Source organism: Sorex fumeus, unplaced genomic scaffold (assembly GCF_029834395.1).
Source record: "Sorex fumeus unplaced genomic scaffold, SorFum_2.1 ptg000005l, whole genome shotgun sequence".
Lineage (NCBI taxonomy): Eukaryota > Metazoa > Chordata > Mammalia > Eulipotyphla > Soricidae > Sorex > Sorex fumeus.
In genome coordinates, this window is record NW_026606062.1 from 6,269,383 (window position 1) to 6,288,921 (window position 19,539).

The 19,539-nt window shown below is 45.1% G+C and overlaps 1 protein-coding gene across 1 annotated transcript in view; it reads right to left on the bottom strand.

Moving 5' to 3' along the window:
• The window catches only part of DNER (delta/notch like EGF repeat containing), a 332,962-nt gene that overhangs the window by 140,078 nt on the left and 173,345 nt on the right, over nt 1–19,539 (bottom strand). The window contains exon 5 of the mRNA XM_056122053.1: nt 9,934–10,079. Within this exon, the coding sequence (XP_055978028.1) occupies nt 9,934–10,079 (146 nt within the window). The remainder of the gene's footprint in view (nt 1–9,933; nt 10,080–19,539) is intronic.

The window sequence follows — 19,539 nt, forward strand, 5'->3', positions numbered from 1 at the left end:
AAAGGGGCTTTTGCTACCGAAAGAGGCTCCAGGTCATTTCTGCCATCTGATGAGCTCTTCTCCTGGAGGATCCCAGATCCTCTCAAATAAAAGTAGCAAGTCTGGGAAAACATCTGTCTCAGAAGGACGCTTGGTAATGGTGAGGATGTGGGGGGAATAGGGACCCTCATTCACTGCTCATGGAAACACTGACTGGTAGAGCCTTTCTGGAAGACAATATGAATGCTCCTCAAAAAACCTAGGAATGATGGGCTAGAAGGATAGTACAGCGGGTAGGGCATTTGTCTTGCACGTGGCCGACCCAGGTTTGTTCCCCGGCATCCCATATGGTCCCTCAAGCAACACCAGGAGTAATTCCTGAGTGCAGATCCAGGAGTAACCACTGAGCATCCCTTGATGTGACCAAAAAATCCAAAAACAAGAAACAAAACTAGGGATGCAGCTTCCTTATAACTGAGCAATTCCACTCCTAGAAATACACCCCAAGCATTCAAAAGTGCAAAGCAGAAAAGACACCTGCACCTCTATGTTCACTGCAGCATCATTCACAAAAGTCAACATCTAGAAACAACCCAGTGTCCAAGAGTAGATGAAGACGTGATCCAGAGACTCAATGGAATACACTGAGCCATAAGAAAAGATGAAGTCATGCAATTTGCTGCTGTGGGGTGGATCTGGCGAGTCTCATGTTGAGTGAAATCAGTCAGAGAGAGAGAAGCAGCCTCCTAATGATCCCTCTCATGGTGGGGACATAAAGAAACTTCCTAGAGGAAATAGCAAAAGCCCAAAGGCAACAGAAAGGAAGAGCAGGAAAACTGGTCTTCAGTAGGATGCTTGCCTCTGGGGAAGGAGGGAATAAGTTAGGGAAGGGAGTAGTCGGACAAACATGGATGAGAAATGTGCCACCTTTGCAGATGCAGGCATGGGAGCAGGAGAGAAACTGAGGACACTGGTGGAGAGTAGTAGACGCTGGTGAATATGGAACTGGTATTAGAACATTGTACTCCTGAAACTCAATCACAAATATCTTCCTTTGCAATTCACGATGATTCTGAGTTTTTTGTTTTTGTTTTGCTTTGGGGGGTCACACCCAGAGATGCTCAGGCATTACCCCTGACTCCGTACTCAGGAATCACTCCTGGCAGTGCTTGGGGGACCATATGGGATTCCAGGAATCGAACCCGGGTCAGCCATGTGCACGGCAAATGCCCTACGTGCTGTACTGTCACTCCGGCCCAATGATTCCATTTTTAAAAGGGAAGGTACTGGTTCAAATGATACAAGGCACCCCTCTTTCTAAAGGGAGAGAAGTTCCCACATAGTGCAGGCTGACAAAGCTCACAACACAGACCTGGGTCCTGATTCTCTAAGCCAACAGCTCCACACAGTGCTCAGTGCTCAGTGCCCAGTGCCCAGTGCCCAGTGCCCAGAGAAGGAGCTAATTCTTACTCTCTTTTCTCCTGCTAAAATACACTCCTGGTTCAACTAAGTCATTCCAGTTTCAATAACTACACCTTGATAAACTACACCTTAGTGATGTCATTTTGGGGAGATTTGCAATTAAATCATAAATTGTGCCTTTATAACATAGGAACTAAGCTCCAATAACTGGATTCCAGGCTTCCTGCCAGGCAACCAGATCAGGGAGAATTAGAGTGGGGATACTCCAAGATATCCTTGAATCTCCCCCCAGTCAGCACCTCATTCCCTGGACTTCTGTCCCACTGGAGAGGCAATGAGATCATACTGAGAGCAAGTTACTTTCACTGTTAGAAGCCTTTTTTTTTCAGCTTCGATTCAGAATAAAAGATCGTTATAATTTTAAAAAAATGTATTTCCTGTACTAGTCCTGACTGGTAATCATGATACTGTTCTTTTTAAGAAAACCCTCTATCAGCGTTCTTCCTAGAAAACAATAATAGGTTCAGGTGTGCATCTAGCAAAGACTGATACATATTACCCATTTTTCTTTTGTAGCTACAATTTAAAAAAACAGAAATCAAACTTAGCTGAGCAGTACTTCAAACAAGGAAATAAGGTAAAGAACCAGTGGCCCAATTCTGTGGCCAACTTCACCAACTTTAGCTGTGGCACCAGCCTTCAACACAAACAAACAAAACCAAAGAGTTTTCAGAACACCCACTTGCCTGGATAGCAGATGTTAATGAGTTAGACTTAGAAATTCAAGTAGCAATTTTCTCCCAACAAGTGTCCTTTAAAATTAGAACTCAGAAGAAATTCAATGTAAGTCTGGCCCCAAAGGATTTCCTCTAGCTAGGTGGAGAAATAGTATAGGGGTTCAGGCGCTTGCCTTGCATGCAACCCACCTCAGCTGGATTCCTTACACCACCAGGAGTGACCCTAGAGCACAGAATCAGGACTAAGCTCTTAGCACAGCTTGGTGTGGCCCCAAAATGAATGATAATCAGCTGTGGGCCAAGAGCATTCCTGGGTGGCTGAAGTGAGGAAGGGTGAGGGCAGAAACAGGCAAGAGGAACAGGGGGTGCCCCATTTCAGGGTCATGGGAAGGTAATGGACACTGTCAGAGGCGACCAGTGCCCTTCCTATGGTTTTCTTAGTGCCCACACTACCTTTCCTTGTCAAGGACTGTACACAATGCTCTCATGTATCATCTCTCCTCCAATTCCCCAAAAATTCTTTTGAGCACCCCATGGAACTTTCCTAGTCTAAGGCCTTAATGGGGTCATTTCCCCTTCCCGGGTCAGAAATCAAGGTGGCTAAGGCAATTCGAATCCCATGTCACCATACAGAGGCAAAGCAATCCATATTCTCAGGGGGTACATGTGATGTCTGAAATTCTTTTTTTTTTTTTGCCTCGCAACCAATAATGTATCTCCATTAATTTCCATTTCCCCTCTCCCCCCTACTGCAGGATGACATGAAGGTCCAGGAGACTTAGGGATGTAATCTCATTGAGTGACACAGCCAGATCTTGACCCCTGACCTACTCCCAGGGTCCATGTAGCCCCCTACTTCATGAGAATGATCTGTACAGTAGAAGAAACTTACACCAACCACTGCACTGTAGCACTGTCCTCCCATTGTTCATCAATTTGCTCGAGAGGGTACCAGTAACATCTCACAACAAACTGTGGGACTTGTTGTTACTGTTTTTGGCATATTGAATACATCACAGGGAGCTTGCCAGGCTCTCCGAGAGGGGCGGAGGAATCAAACCCAGGTCTGATGCGTGCAAGGCAAACGCCTTACCCACTGTGCTATCGCTCCAGCAGGAACTGACTCCAGAAAAAGCACTCGAAAATTCATAGATTCCTAATTGTGGCCCTGGAGTTTCTCCCGAAGTTCATCATAGTTCGTGACACTTTTCACTGAGCCAAACAGAGCCGAAAAAGTCAGTGCCTTTGGCAATATTAAAAAATATTTCAGCATCAACCCTCACTGAATTTATATCACCTAATTCTCAAGGGCCCGCAGAGACCCATCTGACAACTGACACGAAGGCATGAGCATGGCTGAGGGTCATGGGGGGCAAAGGACCCTCATGCCGGGGTTCCAGAAATGGCACTGAATTCTCTTTTGTTTCCTGCAAATACAATAGAATGCATTTGATAGCCCGCAAAATGAATGTTTCTACAATGAAATACAGAAGACTAATATTATACCAGTCTGCATGTGAATATTATACAGCTCTATAAGTGTGACACTCCACACTTCTTACATTTTTATTTATCTTAACAACCCTAATAGTTCCATAAGACAAAAGCCAAACTGGCTCTAGTTTCAGATGTAGCAACATATCTTTGTTTTTAATCTACAAAATCTTCCATGTGTGGAGAAACCCTGAAAACAGAGAAGCATTGGCTGGGGGGGAAAAATCAATAAACAGAATTTAAACTTGAGGAAAAGAGACCAAATTCCAATCAAGTTCTCACAGTCAGTGACCTTGGCCTGAGGGGCTGCCCAGCCTTTAATCGAACCCCTCAAAAAATGACTCAGGTTTATTTTGACTTAATTTCAGAATTGTCACTAAATTAGAAATCTGTCTCCATTGTGAAGGAAATAAAGCTGTGACTCAATCACATGCTCATCTTACCCTTTAAAAGTCTATTATGTGATATGAAATTGTGTGCGGAATGACTTCCTGTTTCTGACTAACAGGAATGCATGTGTAGGCCTCTTTTCCTGGAGCTATTTTTGAATTGCCAGGAAATGGCAACCTAAAGGAAGAAAGCCAGTCCATGGTTCCCGGAAATCTAAGAGGGGATGAGCAAAGGCTGACTTGCATCTTCCCTGAAGAAGTGGGAAGTTCTTGGCCAGTTGCTAACCAAGGTGACATCAGGGTGCTGTCTTCTCTAGGTCTGCCTTATCTTGCATTGCCTAGAAACAAACCAAGCTTCGAAAGGACTTCCAGGCCAGCGATGACGTATACTGAGCAGATATCAGTATATGTCTGATATCAGCAGATATCAGTGCTGACCTTCCCGGGTCAGAAATCAAGGTGGCTCAGGCAATTCGAATCCAATGTCACCATACAGAGGCAAAGCAATCCATATTCTCAGGGGGTACATGTGATGTCTGAAATTCTTTTTTTTTTTTTTTTGCCTCGCAACCAATAATGTATCTCCATTATTTTCCCTGCCTACTGGAAGATGGAGGATCTGGATGGAGGATGCTCAGCCCCAATCCGGGAAGGGTCACACCCACCAACTGCCCCCTGGTGCCATGTAATCCCATCAATGGCCAAGACCCAGAGACTATAAAACCCAGTTCCCGGAAGAGAACAGCACAGAGTGTGGTGCCCCCGCACCTGGCTGTCCTCACTGGGGCCCTTTGGAAGGGGGTGGGTTAAGTTTCCCTCCCTACCCTGAGTAGAGCCCCAGCAGCCAAAGACCTCCAGAACCAGCCATAACCATGCTGAGACCACTCTCCACACACATGAAGGTACCAGCAGAGGAACAAAGGCATGCGAGTCCCGGGGCTGAGATCTCCAAGCCTGCTCGGATCAGGGCTGAGCATCCTCCACCCAGATCCTCCATCTTCCAGTAGGCAGGGGTCACACCCACCAACTGCCCCACCCCCAGAGAAATGTAGTCCCATCAATGGCCAAGACCCAGAGACTGTAAAACCCAGCTCCCCGAAGCGCGGGGCCGCATTCATGGTCGCGCAACATCTTATTATCTCATTCTTACTTTGGACAACCTGGCAGACTATCGAATGTAACCTGCCCACACGGCAGAGTCTGGCAAACTCCCTGTGGTATACCCAATATGCCAAATACCAGTAATGATGATGGGTCTCATTCTCCTAACCCTGAAAGAGCCTTGAATATGGCACTTTTTAAAATCTCAGGACTAGGGCGAAGGAGTCGAGTCGTTACTGGTGCCTGCTTGAGGCAATCGACGAACAACAGGATGATCAACAGGATGATCGTGATTGCAATCGTGATTATTTTCCCATACAAAGGGAATTCATAGCTTTGATGGGATAATTTGAAAATATTTTTTCAAAAACAGAAAACATTTGATATGATTGAAAAAGAAATATTGTCTGATCAATATATAATTTGGAGGGGGAAAAAAATCAAACCGACAGTGAAATACCACTTCATACATGCTTAAATGGCAATAATCAAAAGAGAAAATCATGAGTATTTGGAGAAATTTAACCCCATGCATCGCTGGTAGGAATGCAAAAGAGTTTGGCCGCTGTGGAAGACAGTTTGATAGCTCCTCAAAAAGTCAAACATGGAATTAGCATACATTCCAGGTTCACTCTTTCAAGCCCATATTCTGATCCTCTTTCCTGCTCTCCCCAAGCCATTTCTTTCTCTGATTGGGACTATCTCACCAAATACCATATCTTCTGCCCTCTTGCTCGCTCCTCCCCAGGCCATCGTTGTATGCATCTCAAAAGCGCCACTCCTTGGAGAATGTGGAGTTAATAAAAGAGTAGATTCCCAGCTTTGTCTTCACTCAGGGCCCAGTCTCTAGAGCAGGAGCAAGGCTGGGTCCACGGAGTGAATAAATCCTGCTTCTAAAGTTCCGACAGGGAGCACCAAATTCTTCCCGGTCAGATGGGACCACCGTTCCATAACACTCCCACCAAACTCCCTGAAGTTAGGGCACTGAGGTGAGCCAAATTCTCCCTCCTAGAACATGGCTCCCTCACCCCCAAATCCCCATGCTGTCCCCCAACCACACATACTTATACAATCCTTCCAGAGCAAGAACCAGGGCCAATGCATAGGTCTGCCGTCCCCCAGGGAAGCAGAAATCCTGGTCTCTCTGACCTGATTCACCTTCCTATCCCAAAACTTTGCAATGGTCTTTAAGGGGGGGGGAAAAAAGTGTGTTGGGTTTGGAGAGATAGAACAGCAGGTAGGACACTTGTCTTGCATTTGACCAACCCAGGTTCAATCCCTGCCATCACATATGGACCTCTGAACCCTACCAGGAATTATTCCTGAGCACAGAGCCAAGAATAACCCCTGGGCACTGCTGGGTGCATTTTAACGTATTCAACGAGTTGTAATGGTTCAGTGAGTGTATTAATGCCTCAACAAGTTCGATGAAAGTAATTCACCAGCTGACCGGCATTCCTTTTATCATTTGAACATTTTTTGTCATTGTTTTGGTTTTGGTTTGGGGGTCTTTACTGGCTGCAGAGCAGATGGTAGCCAGAGAAGGGTCTTCCCAGGGGGTCTCAGAGGAAGAGAAGAGAAGGTAAAGAGAGGGGATGCGTAAGAGAAAGAGAGGGAAAAAAAGGGAGCTTGTCAAACTGGCTTTTAGCAGGTTGACCCAGAGCTGAAAGCAGCCTTTCAGAGAATCATGAAGTTACAAAGTGCTTCTCAAGGTCAAAGAGCAGACAAACACTGAACTGTCCAGAATGAAAAGGGAGGTGCTCAGGAAAATCGATTCAAAGTGCAAAAAGGGAATCAGCAAGTGCAGAGAAGGGAACGAGAAACCCTGAATAAGGACAAAGGCTCCCAAAAGGCGTTTTCAGACCCCTCCAGCAAAGGGCAGGGGTCCCCAAGTGTCTGTGAGGGGGCGATGAGGTCAAACTACCAGGGAGGAATATCACAACATAATCTGACATCAGCATGAAAGATGCATGCAAGAATCCCAGTACACTGTTTGCATCGATCCAAGCAGCATCTTTGCTTCAGAATCTGGTCCCTGACACATGTCACTGTAACCTAGAAGCACCGGAAAAGCAGCTTCAAAGGTCGAACTTCAAAAAAATTTCAAGTCTTGAGTGCACATCCTATTTTTCTGTTTTAATTTTGTTTGATTTTCTTATTGTGCTCAGGACTTTTTTGTTTGGTATTTTTTTTTACCCTCTATGCTATGCTCAGGACTTAACTCCTGGCTCTGCACTCAGGGATCATTCCTGGAGGAGCACGGAGGACCATACAGGGTGCTGGGGATAGAGCCTAGGTTTACACCACATGCCAGCCAAATGCCCACCCACTGTGCTCTCTCCAATCCAGATCCTTTTTCTAAACAGGGGCAACACCCAGCCATCCTGGGAAGCCCTGGCAATGTAAACCTGGTAGTTAGACTTCAGGCACAGACTGATCAGGCCTCAGGGGTTGTCAGAGCTGCAACCCACACCCAAAAGTGAACTCTGGGCCTCATACAGGCAAGGCTGGCGCTCCAGCATGAGAGCTCGCCCTCCCACCCCAGCCTGTCCATCTCCTGATGAGTGTGGTCGGGAGGCCACCACATATGGTTGTCTGAGTCATGAGCTGACCGCAGGACACCTTTTCCCTCAAAAAACCGATGAGCAAACGCCAAACACACAGACCCTGGCAGATATTTCCTCACAAAGGAGACAAGTGAGCCTTCAAGAAAAACCACCTACCATCTGGGGTGTCCGAGGGGAAAATCTGAGATTTTAAGAAAAAATATTCGGATGTTGTGGGGGCGAGGGGACTTTTATGATCCCTTACAAGCTTGGCAGATTTTGGCTACTCGGACACTTCCCTGAGGAGTTGGGGGTCAGGGGTGGGCTGAGTAGCCCAGACATGAGTTTCTGACACCACGTCATGAAACGCATCACTGTTTGGAAACTCTGTGGAGCGGCAATATTTTCCAATGACCAATGCAAGAGATTTTTAAAATGCATTCATGGACAGCTCTCCACATGGCACATCAGCCCAAGGGATCTTCACACGACAGGGGCAGGAGCTCACGGCCATGATTGAGCATCCACCTTCAATGAACCTTCAAGCATCACTGCTAGTTGCGTTAGAAGTATTTCCAGGACAAATACCCACAATGATCTGGAAAGACTATGCAAACCATAACACCCAAAAGGAGAGAGAGAGACAGAGAGAGAGAGAGAGAGAGAGAAAGAGGGAATGTGCCTGCTACAGAGGCGGTTGGGGGGAGAGGGTGGGAAGGATGGTGATGGGGTAGGGGTGGCGGGAGGGATGCTGGGAACATTGGTGGTGGAGAAAGGGCACTGGTGGATGGGTGGGTGCTTGAACATTGTATGACTGAAACATAATCATGAAAGTCTGTAATCTGTAACTGCATCTCACAGTGATTCGTTAAAAATTAATAAACATTTCTCCCTTCTTTCTCAAGAAAATATCTATTCAAGACAATGTCCTTTTCCTATCTTTCAACTCAAACGACACACAGAAATGGGTTAGAAATAACAGCGAGCATGAAAACCCAGATCCCTTAAACCAGGTATTAAAGACTCAGTAAAAACAAAACAAAACAAAACAAAAACAGAAACAATACCTGTGTTCTCACTAACTACCTTCTGCCTGGGAAAATGCAGTCAAACATTTCATGCCAAAATAACTGTCACTAACAAAATGGAAAGGATTTTTTTGTCAGTAGGTAATGGGTATATTAAGTAGAATAATTAATCTTAATTTCTCAGTTTTAATTTAATGAGGTAAACAGCAATAAATTTGGTCCAATCAATAAAAGCTCTTTGCAGCCCTGAATCATTTTCATGAATGTAAAAGAATCCCCACTCCATCCCCCTCACCCTCCACTAAAAAAAAAAATCAGAAAGCCACTGGACTAAAAGTCAAAACGTTTCATAAACAAAAGTTTAGCACAAATTAGGAAGGTCATAACTTCCAGTGGGCCTATAACAAAGTTGGCAGGAAACATGGGCAAGCCCTAGAGACAAGGGTGGTAATGGCCAGCAGGAAGCTGACCCCCACTAATGCCATGGCCCCACCTGCATCCCCAACATGAATGCAACTATGTATCTGCGTTCAGTACCCAGAGTCCAACAGAGCACCATACCCTCCGGCTTTTGCATGGAACCTCCATCCCCGAGCACTGTTGGGGAGCCTCACCCCCCAAAAAGCCATCATAGTTATGACACAGAGATTCTCATATCCACATGTTGTATATGACTCCCTCGCTTGAACTGTGGCCGGCAGAGATTTTCAGCGATTCCTCCTTCTTTCCCCTTCTATCCTGCTTCAGGTGCAAACAGCCAATGTCCTGACATGTGGACATTTGTTGTTGTTGTTGTTGTTGTTTGGGGAAAGTATTTTTTTTAATTTTATTGAATCTCCGTGAGATCGTTATAAGTTTTCATGTTTGGGTTACAATCACACAATGATCGAACACCCATCCCTCCTCCAGTGCACATTCCCCACTACCAACATCCCCGGTATAACCCCCCCTTTCCCACCCTCCCCCTGCCACCATGGCAGACATTATTTCCCATAATCTCTCTCTACTTTGGAGCATTATGGTTTGCGATACAGACACTGAGAGGTCATCATGTTTGGTCCTTTATCTACTTTCTGCACACATCTCCCACTCCGACCCATTTCTCCAACCATCATTTTCTTAGTGATCCCTTCTCTATTCCATCTGCCTTCTCCCCTTTGCTCATGAGGCAGGCTTCCAGCTATGGAGCAATCTACCTGTACACACGTGGACATTTTTAAGCATCGTGTCCCCTTACCTCTGAGGGTGCCGTGGTGCAGCGTCCCTTCCCGGAGCACTCCATGTCGCTGCCCTGACTCTCGGCGGGCACACAGTGGCTGGTCTTCACCACCAGGGTCAAGCGCAAAGCCACAATAGACTTGGTCATGGAATCGTTCACGAAGCCTGGAAGACAGGGACAAGAGCAGAGTTGAGTTCAGCCTGCCCAGGGCTCTCCAGCAGGATTCTGCATCTTGGCCACGCTGCACTCAAGACAGAGTGCAGAAAGGCCAGCAAGGGCACAAGGCAGGTGGCCGTCACCGCCGGGCCTTTTAAGGTGAGCCCTCTTCCAAGCATGACATAAAACACCTGGGCCCAGGTAGAGTAGGGCCGATATCACCTGCTTAGAGATTTTTGCTTTCTTTCTGTCCTTGACGTCTAGGGACTAACTTGGTCTCAATTTGGTTACCCACTTCCACATTTTAGAATTCACTTGATTTTTTTTTTTTTTGGCTTTTTGGGTCACACCCTGCAATGCACAGGGGTTATTCCTGGCTCTGCACTCAGGAATTACTCCTGGCGGTGCTCAGGGGACCATATGGGATGCTGGGAATAGAACTCAGGTCAGCTGCGTGCAAAGCAAACGCCCTACCCGCTGTGCTATTGCTCCAGCCCCAAGAATTCACTTGATTTTTGAATGTGCTGCTCGCCAAGACATCCCTCTTCCAAGTCCTACTTGGGACAGTCACTCATACCAAATGCCCGATATCAGGCTATCGGCTACTACCAGCCCACCTGTTCTGTGAATGCCCAGGAGAACAGGCACTCGGGTACCCATTCTCCATTGGGTATACTCTGGGACACCTGGAAAATGGTGCAGGATCCCCCTAACACAGGTGCATTTAACCATCTAATAAAATGGTATCAACTGTATTTGAATACTGATGGCAATTTCATTAGTGCATCACATTTATCACTTCTAGTTGATTGATTTCACTTCTAGTGCAGCTGTTTGCCTATAGAAGGCAGCAATAAATATGAAAGAACAGCAAGGCATAAGTATTCCAAGTGTAATAAAGAAATACTATTGTAAGTGATTTGCAGCAAAGACTGCCCCCAACAAGAAGTCTGTAGAATGTCTAATATCCAGAATGCTCGCTGGAAGAAGCAAAATTATTTCAAAGTACAGATTCCAGTTTATTTTAAAAATTCATAGTTTAGGCCATGGAGATAGACTAAGGCTCTTATCTCACTGATGTAGTTTGGTTGATGGCACCACATGTGCCACTGTCCCCTCACCCCCCTTATACACACACACACACACACACACACACACACACACACACACACACACAAGCACTGCAAGGGGTCACTGCTGAGCACAGAGTGAGAAATAGTCCCTGATCACCAAACAGATGTGGCTCAAAAATCAAAAAGAAAAAAATAGAGCAGTGGAAGGAAAAATTCATTGCTTATCAGTTTGTGATTAGTTGCCCCAGAGTTCTTGGTCTAAAACACATTATCAAATGTATCCTGGAGATTAAACCAGACATCACCAAAAATGCTCACTGAAAGTGCTTTTCAGACAATTGCTTTGTTCTTTAAAATTTAAAGTTTCACATTGAATTTTCTTTCATCCTATATCATCTGTACACCATGAATTACCACTTGCGGGAATATACCCTGGGGGTCCAAAAACGCAGCAGAAATGTCATCTGCATTCTATGTTCATTGCAGCAGTAATCACAATAGCCAGAATCTTAAAACAACCCAAGTATTCAAGAGCAGATGACTGGATAAAGAAACTGTGGTACAACTACACAATGGAATGCGATGCAGCTATTAGGGAAAATGAGGTTATGAAATTCGCTTGTAAATGGATGGACATGGAGAGTATCCTGCTGAGTGAATTGAGTCCAAAGGAGAGGGAAAGACATAGAACAATTGCACTCATTTTGGGGGGATATTAAAAAGAAAAAAAAACATAATATGAGACTAATACCCAGGGGCAATAAAAACAAGGTCCAGGAGGATTGGTCCACAGTTGGAAGCCTTCCTGTAGTGCTGGGGGAGAAGGCAGTCGGGATAGAGAAGGGACTACTATGACAAAGTTTGTTGGAAATCATCACTCTGGATAAGAACTGTGTGCTGAAAATAAGTAAGGGAACAAACACGATAACCTCTCAGTATCTGTATTGCAAGACATAATGCCCAAAAGGAGAAAGAAAGAGAGAGAGAGAGAAGGAAAGTGCCTGGCATAGAGATAAGCTGGTGGCAGGAGGGAATCTGGGGTCATTGGTAATGTACACTGGTGGAGGGAGGGGTGTTGGAACACTATATGACTGAAACCCAAGCATGAACAGTTGTGTATCTCATGTTAATTCAATAAATTTTTTAAATTTAAAAATATATACAATTCACAAGGGGCTGGAACGGTAGCACAGTGGTAGGGTGTTTGCCTTGTGTGCAGCCAGCCGGCCATGCTGGGTTCAATTCCTCCACCCGTCTCGGAGAGCCCACTCGAACAAATCGATGAACAGTGGGAGGACAGAGCTACAGTGCTACAATGTACTATGATGCTATAAAAGAGGTCTTCCTCCAAAGTTCACTTTAGAAATTCTATTCAGGGCTAGAGAGACAGTACAAGGTTGAAGGTTCTGGCCATGCATATGGCCTGTCCCAGTTCAGTCCCAATGATGAATATTACCTCACCCCCTCCCCAAAGCAATGCTAGGAGTGATGTCTGAGCACAGAGCCAAGAGTGAGCCTTGAGTAGTTCCAGGTATGGGACTCTCCCCCACAAAATAAATAAATAAATAGCACTATAGCACTGTCCTCCTGTTGTTGATCAATTTTCTCGAGTGGGCACCAGTAATGTCTCCATTGTGAGATTTGTTGGTACTGTTTTTGGCATATTGAATACATCACAGAGAGCTTGCCAAGTTCTGCTGTGGGGGCAGGATACTCTCGGTAGCTTGCCGGGCTTTCCGAGAGGGACAGAGGAACTGGACCCAGGTTGGCCACATGCAAGGCAAAAGCCCTACCTGCTGGGCTATGGCTCCAGCCCAAATAAATAAATAAATAAAATTAAAATTCAATTTGACCATTAAACTTAGTATAAAGCAAATGAATGAGCAGCTACACAAAGGTTTGGCTTTGTTTTCTAGCCACTTCGCTTCCTTTGCCTTCATGAACACTCACTAGAATCAGACCTGTAACTAAGACTCTGACTTCAGTGCTATGGTTACAAAAATGAGTCGTCCTGGGCTTCTGCCACTCCAAACTTTCAGCAAGAACAGGGATCCTTAACTCCTTTTGAAACCAGAGGCTTCAAATTTTTCAAAGATGTTTTTCCAGTTCTTATGTCCAGATTCCAACGCACAGGATTCAAAGTCAATAGTCTGAGATGGGCTCCTGGCAGGGAGGTTGTTGACAAAGACCTCCCCACACCCCACCCCGGCCCCATCATTCAGACATGGTTCCAGTTAAGAGGCAGGCACCTGATAGAAAAGACTAACCATATAAGCAACGCTATTACAAAGGTAACCAGCAGCAAGGCTTGAAGGTCCTGGGCTGTCTTTGAAAGAAAATTATTTTTCTCATCTATTTCTGAAAGCCCAGATGATTCTGGATCTTGGAATAATGTTTACAGTCCCCAGTGCATTGCAGGTCAGTCAAGTCTGGAGATCCACGCAAGAAAAAATGTTTTCCATGTTAACCTTTTTTGCAAATAAGATGAAGTGATTTTGGCCCGAAAAAATTGTCTAAGTCAAGTGTTTAGGAAATCAATCTCTGCAAGAGTGGGTCACGAATCACTACATAATTCCCGATTATGTCACCTAATCCCCCAAAGTGAGTCCACAAGATAAGCACGTTCTTTCCAACAATCCTCTCCTCACCCAGCGAACACGGTGCCTGGCGGCTCTTTCCAAGGACAAGCGTAATTGCAAATGGGTTATGTGCACCTCCCTCTGCTCATGTCTCAGGAGGAAATTCTCAGACCTCTTCCTAATGAAGAGTAATACTGTGTAATTTCACTTTCATCAAACTGCAGCTGGCTGTAGCTGAGAAGCCCCCGGGAAATCCCATGCTCCAAGAGTGGGCACCCTGCCTTGTACCAAGGGGCAGTGGGAAGAAATCAGAAACGAAATGGAACCATTCCTTGAAATTTGTACTTTAAGTTCTTTATTGCAATCATTTGAGAGTCTTTGAAAAGCCAGCATGATGTCTTTGAGTCAACACTCAAGCTGGCGATACATCTAATGCACAAGAAATGCAGAGCAAACGACTTCTATTTTCTCTTCCTTGATGGTAGGAAAGCAACCCATGGGACCTGAAGGGGGAGGCTGGTTCTCATAGAATTATAAGATCCACTGGCCAACTGGTCAACCGGAAACCACACAGGGCTGGCTGATGGACAATACATTTTGGTCCACACCTACATTTTCCACAGACTGGTAGACACCGGGCAGTGAAGTCCAACTGAAGATTGGTTTAAAGGAAAATAAAATTAGAAAATTTACAGAAAGAAGAAAAAGTAAAAAGTCCAGAGAGGGAAGAAAACTGGAGAGAAGAAAGCAAGGCAGGGAAAGAGAAAACCAAAGCATAAGGTTAAAAAGGGGGGGGGGGGGCGGGACATGAAGCCAAAAGAAAAGGCTTTCTATGCTTCTTGACATAGAAAGCATGTAAAGAATAAAAAAAGGCCCTCCCGTTGATCATCGATTTGCTCAAGCGGGCCCACTAACGTCTCCATTGGAGACTTTGTTGTTACTGTGTCTGGCATATCGAATACGTAGCTTGCCGGGCTCTCCGAGAGGGGCGGAGGAATCGAACTCGGGTCGGCCATGTTGGCTGCGTGCAAGGCAGACGCCCTACCCGCTGTGCTATCGCTCCAGCGAATAGAAATAGAAAAAAATAGAAATAGAAGAAAAGAAAATGAGACTTTCTATCAAATGTTTCAGGGGCTCTCCTACCTTTGGTTAGAGTATAATATTGGATCATCTGCTCATTTGCCTGGTCTTATAGCTTTAAATCCAATCACGACGTGTCAAGTTAGAGTTTTTTGAGAACTTTCACAAATGTTTTAAAATCAGAGCAGCACACAGTCCAAGCCTGTGATTCTGACTATGAGGCTTAATCAGCCCTCAACGGAAGAATCAATGCAATTTCACTGAACTGAGCCAATAGTATGCACTAGGGGACAGGGTACAAGGGTGGGTTCATTCAAGTGCACTTCATTCAAATGCAGCCCGCATTTAGTGAGTCCCATGAGGGTGGAAACATATTAAAGGAGGCCTGACATCTGAGAATAAGGCAGTGAATAGACCTGAGACTATAGTATGTTACTGGCTGATGCTTGATTGAGTACAGAGACTCACAGCTCTCATCCGGACTGGTGTCTGTGAATCTTGGTCAAGATTTGGATTTCATGCCATGTCAAGTATTTCCATTCTTAAAACTGGAAGAGTTTTAAGCTGGGGAATAGCATATGATAAGGTTCCTTCAAGCACATTTAGGATTGGAAAGCAACACTCACTAACTGTATATATGGAGCATGGTGATGGGCACCTTGCAGTGGGATGGGGGGATGGGGGGTGGAAGGGATACTGGGATCCGTGGTGGTGGAAAATGGGCACTGGTGGAGGGATGGGTATTTGATCATTGTATAATTGAAACCCAAGCACAAAAATGTGTAAGTCTACAACTGTACCTCATGGTGTTTCACTAATTTAAAAAAAAAAAAAAAGATCTCACCTTGCAAAGTGGCCCAGAAGCAAAGCCTCACAAGAGGGAGTATCTGGGCAAAGTTGGCAAGAACAGGGTGTCAACCAGCACCAGGTGTTCGGCCTTAAGCCTCACTCAACCTCCTAGTAACATGAGCCCAAGAAACAGAAACTGTTCACATATGCTTAGCAAGTCATCCTCACTGCAGCATCTAGCCTTGATTGGGACTGGACCAGGGCAAAGCAGAGTTGGAAAGGTGATAGGCCAGTAATGCTGAACTTTCTGTGATTGGACGTCTCTGTAAGCCAAGACCCTCTATAAAATATGTGTGTATTTGGATATAAAGTGAACAGCCATCAGCTACTCCTAGAGGGTGTTTTTCTCTCCATGTATCCATCATCCTTACCCCAACATCTCCCTAGACCTGGTGCGCAACATGTCTGGGCACATTGGGGGGAAAATGTTCCCTAATAGTATAGAATAGACATGAACTATGAGGGAAAGGAAGACTGAATACACAGAGAGTAGAAGCAACTTGGGGGTGGTGGGAGGGCCAAGCAAGTGAATCAAAATTTCTATTGTGACTTTGTGAAATCTGAGAATCTAAGGAGGCTGCCAAATTGAGCTGTCAGGTCAGGAATTCGAAATCAGACATGGCAAATGAGAAATATCCAGGCTGAAGATTTAAATGCGGTTATCATCTGAATGTAGGTGGTATTCACTACTGGAAGCACACACTAAGATAGACAGTCAGACAGAGAACAACTCCAGGGGCCAGAACCAAACTTTAAGGGTTTGGTTTACCCACCACATAAATTTGGTTTTGTACAGTCATTAGAATAATAGTGTAAAATTTAGCTTAAAAAATAAAATAAAATTCTAGAACCAGAGTACAGCTGGTAGGATGTTTGCCTTGCATGCAGCTGACCTGGTTCTATCCCCAGGATAGATATGGTCTACCAACACCACCAGGAGCGGTACTTGAGCTCAGAGCCAGAGGAAACCCTGAGTATATCAAGATGTGGCCCCAAAACCAAAAATTAAAAAAATTAAATTGAAAAAATCCTGATTTTCCCATAGAGGGGCTGATGAGAAAGGATAAAATGTTCACAACATAAAGAACATCAAGAACAGATTAATGGCAGAGCCTTGATAACTTCTGGCTTTGAAGGTAGAGAAAGGCTCATGACAAAGAAAAATTTCACAAGGACTCTGGGGGTTAGCATTCCGAGGCTGAGAAAAGAAGAAACCGGGGAGAGAAGGTATGAGGAAAATGAGTCTAAGTGACTATGCGAAAGAACCTCCTTCTACTCCATGAGATAATTTCCCTAATGAGCTTTAAACCTATATACAGGGAAACTTCCTCCAAAGATCATCCAGGGATCTGGAAAGACCCACAAGTAACCAGTCACAATGACAAACACAAATGGGACTTCCCACTCCTCATTCTTCTGTCCCCACTTGCCCCACTTCCCTCTAACCCTGGCAAGATAGCCAAGCTCCCCCATACCCACCACCCCATACTCCACACCTCACTCCTTATCACACTCATAAAATGCTCTGCTAGTCACAGTCACTTAAAATAGTGCCCCTGCCAAAGGCCCACCCCCCACGTGCTCATGAGAAGGTGGAGGAGCAGAAAGGGTGGGGGTGGGGTGGGCAGGGATTCCCTTTGGAATAGAATGGCCAAGCATCACTGGAACCCCCCAACGCTGCTGGCTCCAGGCCATTAACTGTTTACCATTCTTTCATTTTCACACTAAAGAGTCTTTGTTTGGTTCTTGTTTTTGTTTTTGTTTTATTTTTGCTTTTTAGGTCACACCTGGCATTGCACAGGGGTTACTCCTGGCTCAAGCACTCAGGAATTATTACCCCTGGTGGTGCTCGAGGGACCATATGGGATGCTGGGAATCGAACCAGGGTTGGCCGCATGCAAGGCAAACACCTTACCCGCAGCGCTATCGTTCCAGCCCCCCACACTAAAGAGTCTTAAACAGACTTGGAAGTTAATGCCCCCTTGAGATTAACAGCAGAAGAGATTTTCATTCTTCACTGAGACTCTGGTCTTTCCTGTTAAAGGGAAAGAATAGGTGGAAATATTAAAAACTCTGAGCAAAAGGAAAAAGAGAGACAAGAGAGAGAGAGAAAGAAAGAGAAAAAGGTGGTGGGGGGAGGGAAACTAGGGACATGGGTGGTGGAAAATGTACACAGGTGAAGGGACGGATGTTGGAACATTATATGACTGAAACCCAATCACGAACAACTTTATGAATATGGAGCTCATGCTGATTCAATTAAAAATATATTATTTGATTAAAAAAATTAAACCTGAGCATTACCACTTGGAGAGATGGCATACAGGATACCAGATGGGCGAGTTTTCCTAGGCAAGTCCCTCTTGCAAACCTATAACCTATAAAATGGCCCCAAGTCTGCCAGTGCCCTAGGGAGCACCACCAAGGCATGCAGAGTGTGCAAGGTGACAGGTGCCAGTTTCAGCTTTGGCCCCGGGGTTGAGCATTCATATGAACACTTGGAGAAAAATCCACCAATGCCCACATCTCCATGCAAAAAATACTGGGGTGGAGGGGGAGGGTTTGCAAGTTTGTGTGCAAATGGTTCCACATTGAATCTTTGAGATGATGAATAGGAACTGAGTGCAAAAACTGAATAAATCGGCCATGAACCCCTGGATTTGGGACTCCATAATTATGGTCCAGGAAGGAAAGCTGAGATATAAATTGTCTTTGGCCAATGCTGGGCCAGAGGCAAGAAGAGAACCTGCTGTAGAGAATTTCAGGCCCCCTCCATGGCTCTGGGTCCTTCAACCCTCACTACTATCCCACAGTGTAGTTCTTCCCTTGCTCCAGCAAAATGCCTACAGGGAAAGGGGTTAGAAGGGGAGAGGCCAGTACAAGGGGCTGTAAATGTCGAATAAGGGGTGGTACCCCCAGGAACTGACCTAACTGATGGTTGGTGGCATCCCAGCACCTTACTCACGAGCCTTCTAACCTTTGCTAACCAGGACCTTTGATCGACTTCCATGCAGAAGCCTAGTGCTTATAATGGCTTGCTCCTGCTTGCTCGCTCTTTAAATGTGGGTGTGCAAACGGTTTTAAAAAATGACAATTTGGAAAAATAGCCCATCTCATTTTCTGTGGATTGGGGACTAGGATCTGGAACCAAAAAAAATGCATTCTGAATTCGGAGCTATCAAAGCAGTCATCCGAATATTTTTATCATTGTCACTCATCTAAACCATCAGGTAGATCACCTTCAATGGCTGTGAAACACATATGCTCTGTAATATGATTTGCTCTAAAGAGAAAGAAATTTGAAAGATAATGGGAAGTTATTAGAGGGGAAAAAAATAAGATCAACACTGGTGGAGGGTGTTAGAACACTGTATGCACAAAATCCTACCATGAACAGTACTGCAAATCATTGGTGCCTAAAATTAAAAAAAATAAAAAAATTTAAAGCAATCAGCTTACTGATTCTTTGGCCTGAGGCCACACTGACTTGCTCCCAGCAAATCTAACTGTCCAAGACAGAGCAGATATGGGTCCTCTCTCACATCCCACCTCCCCGCTGTGTCTGCATCTTAGCCTGCCCTTGTCCATTCATCCCACAAATTAAATGAAAATTTCAACATCAAAAAAATAAAACACAGGCAAAGAAATGAACAGGAAGGTGAGGATGGAGATCTCTTAGGTTGATACGCAACACCTTTCCCCAAGAAATACCTCATTCCACAGTCAAGGGTTATGAACCCCACCTTCTGTTCTTTGTTTCATTTTTCCCCTCGAGGTTTTTTGCCCAATCACATGCCGTTCTCTATTAATTTCCAGCTAAGTCACTTGTCCTAAATAAGATGTGAGTATCTGAATCCTGAGTGTCTGTGCACATGTCCCTCTGGTAT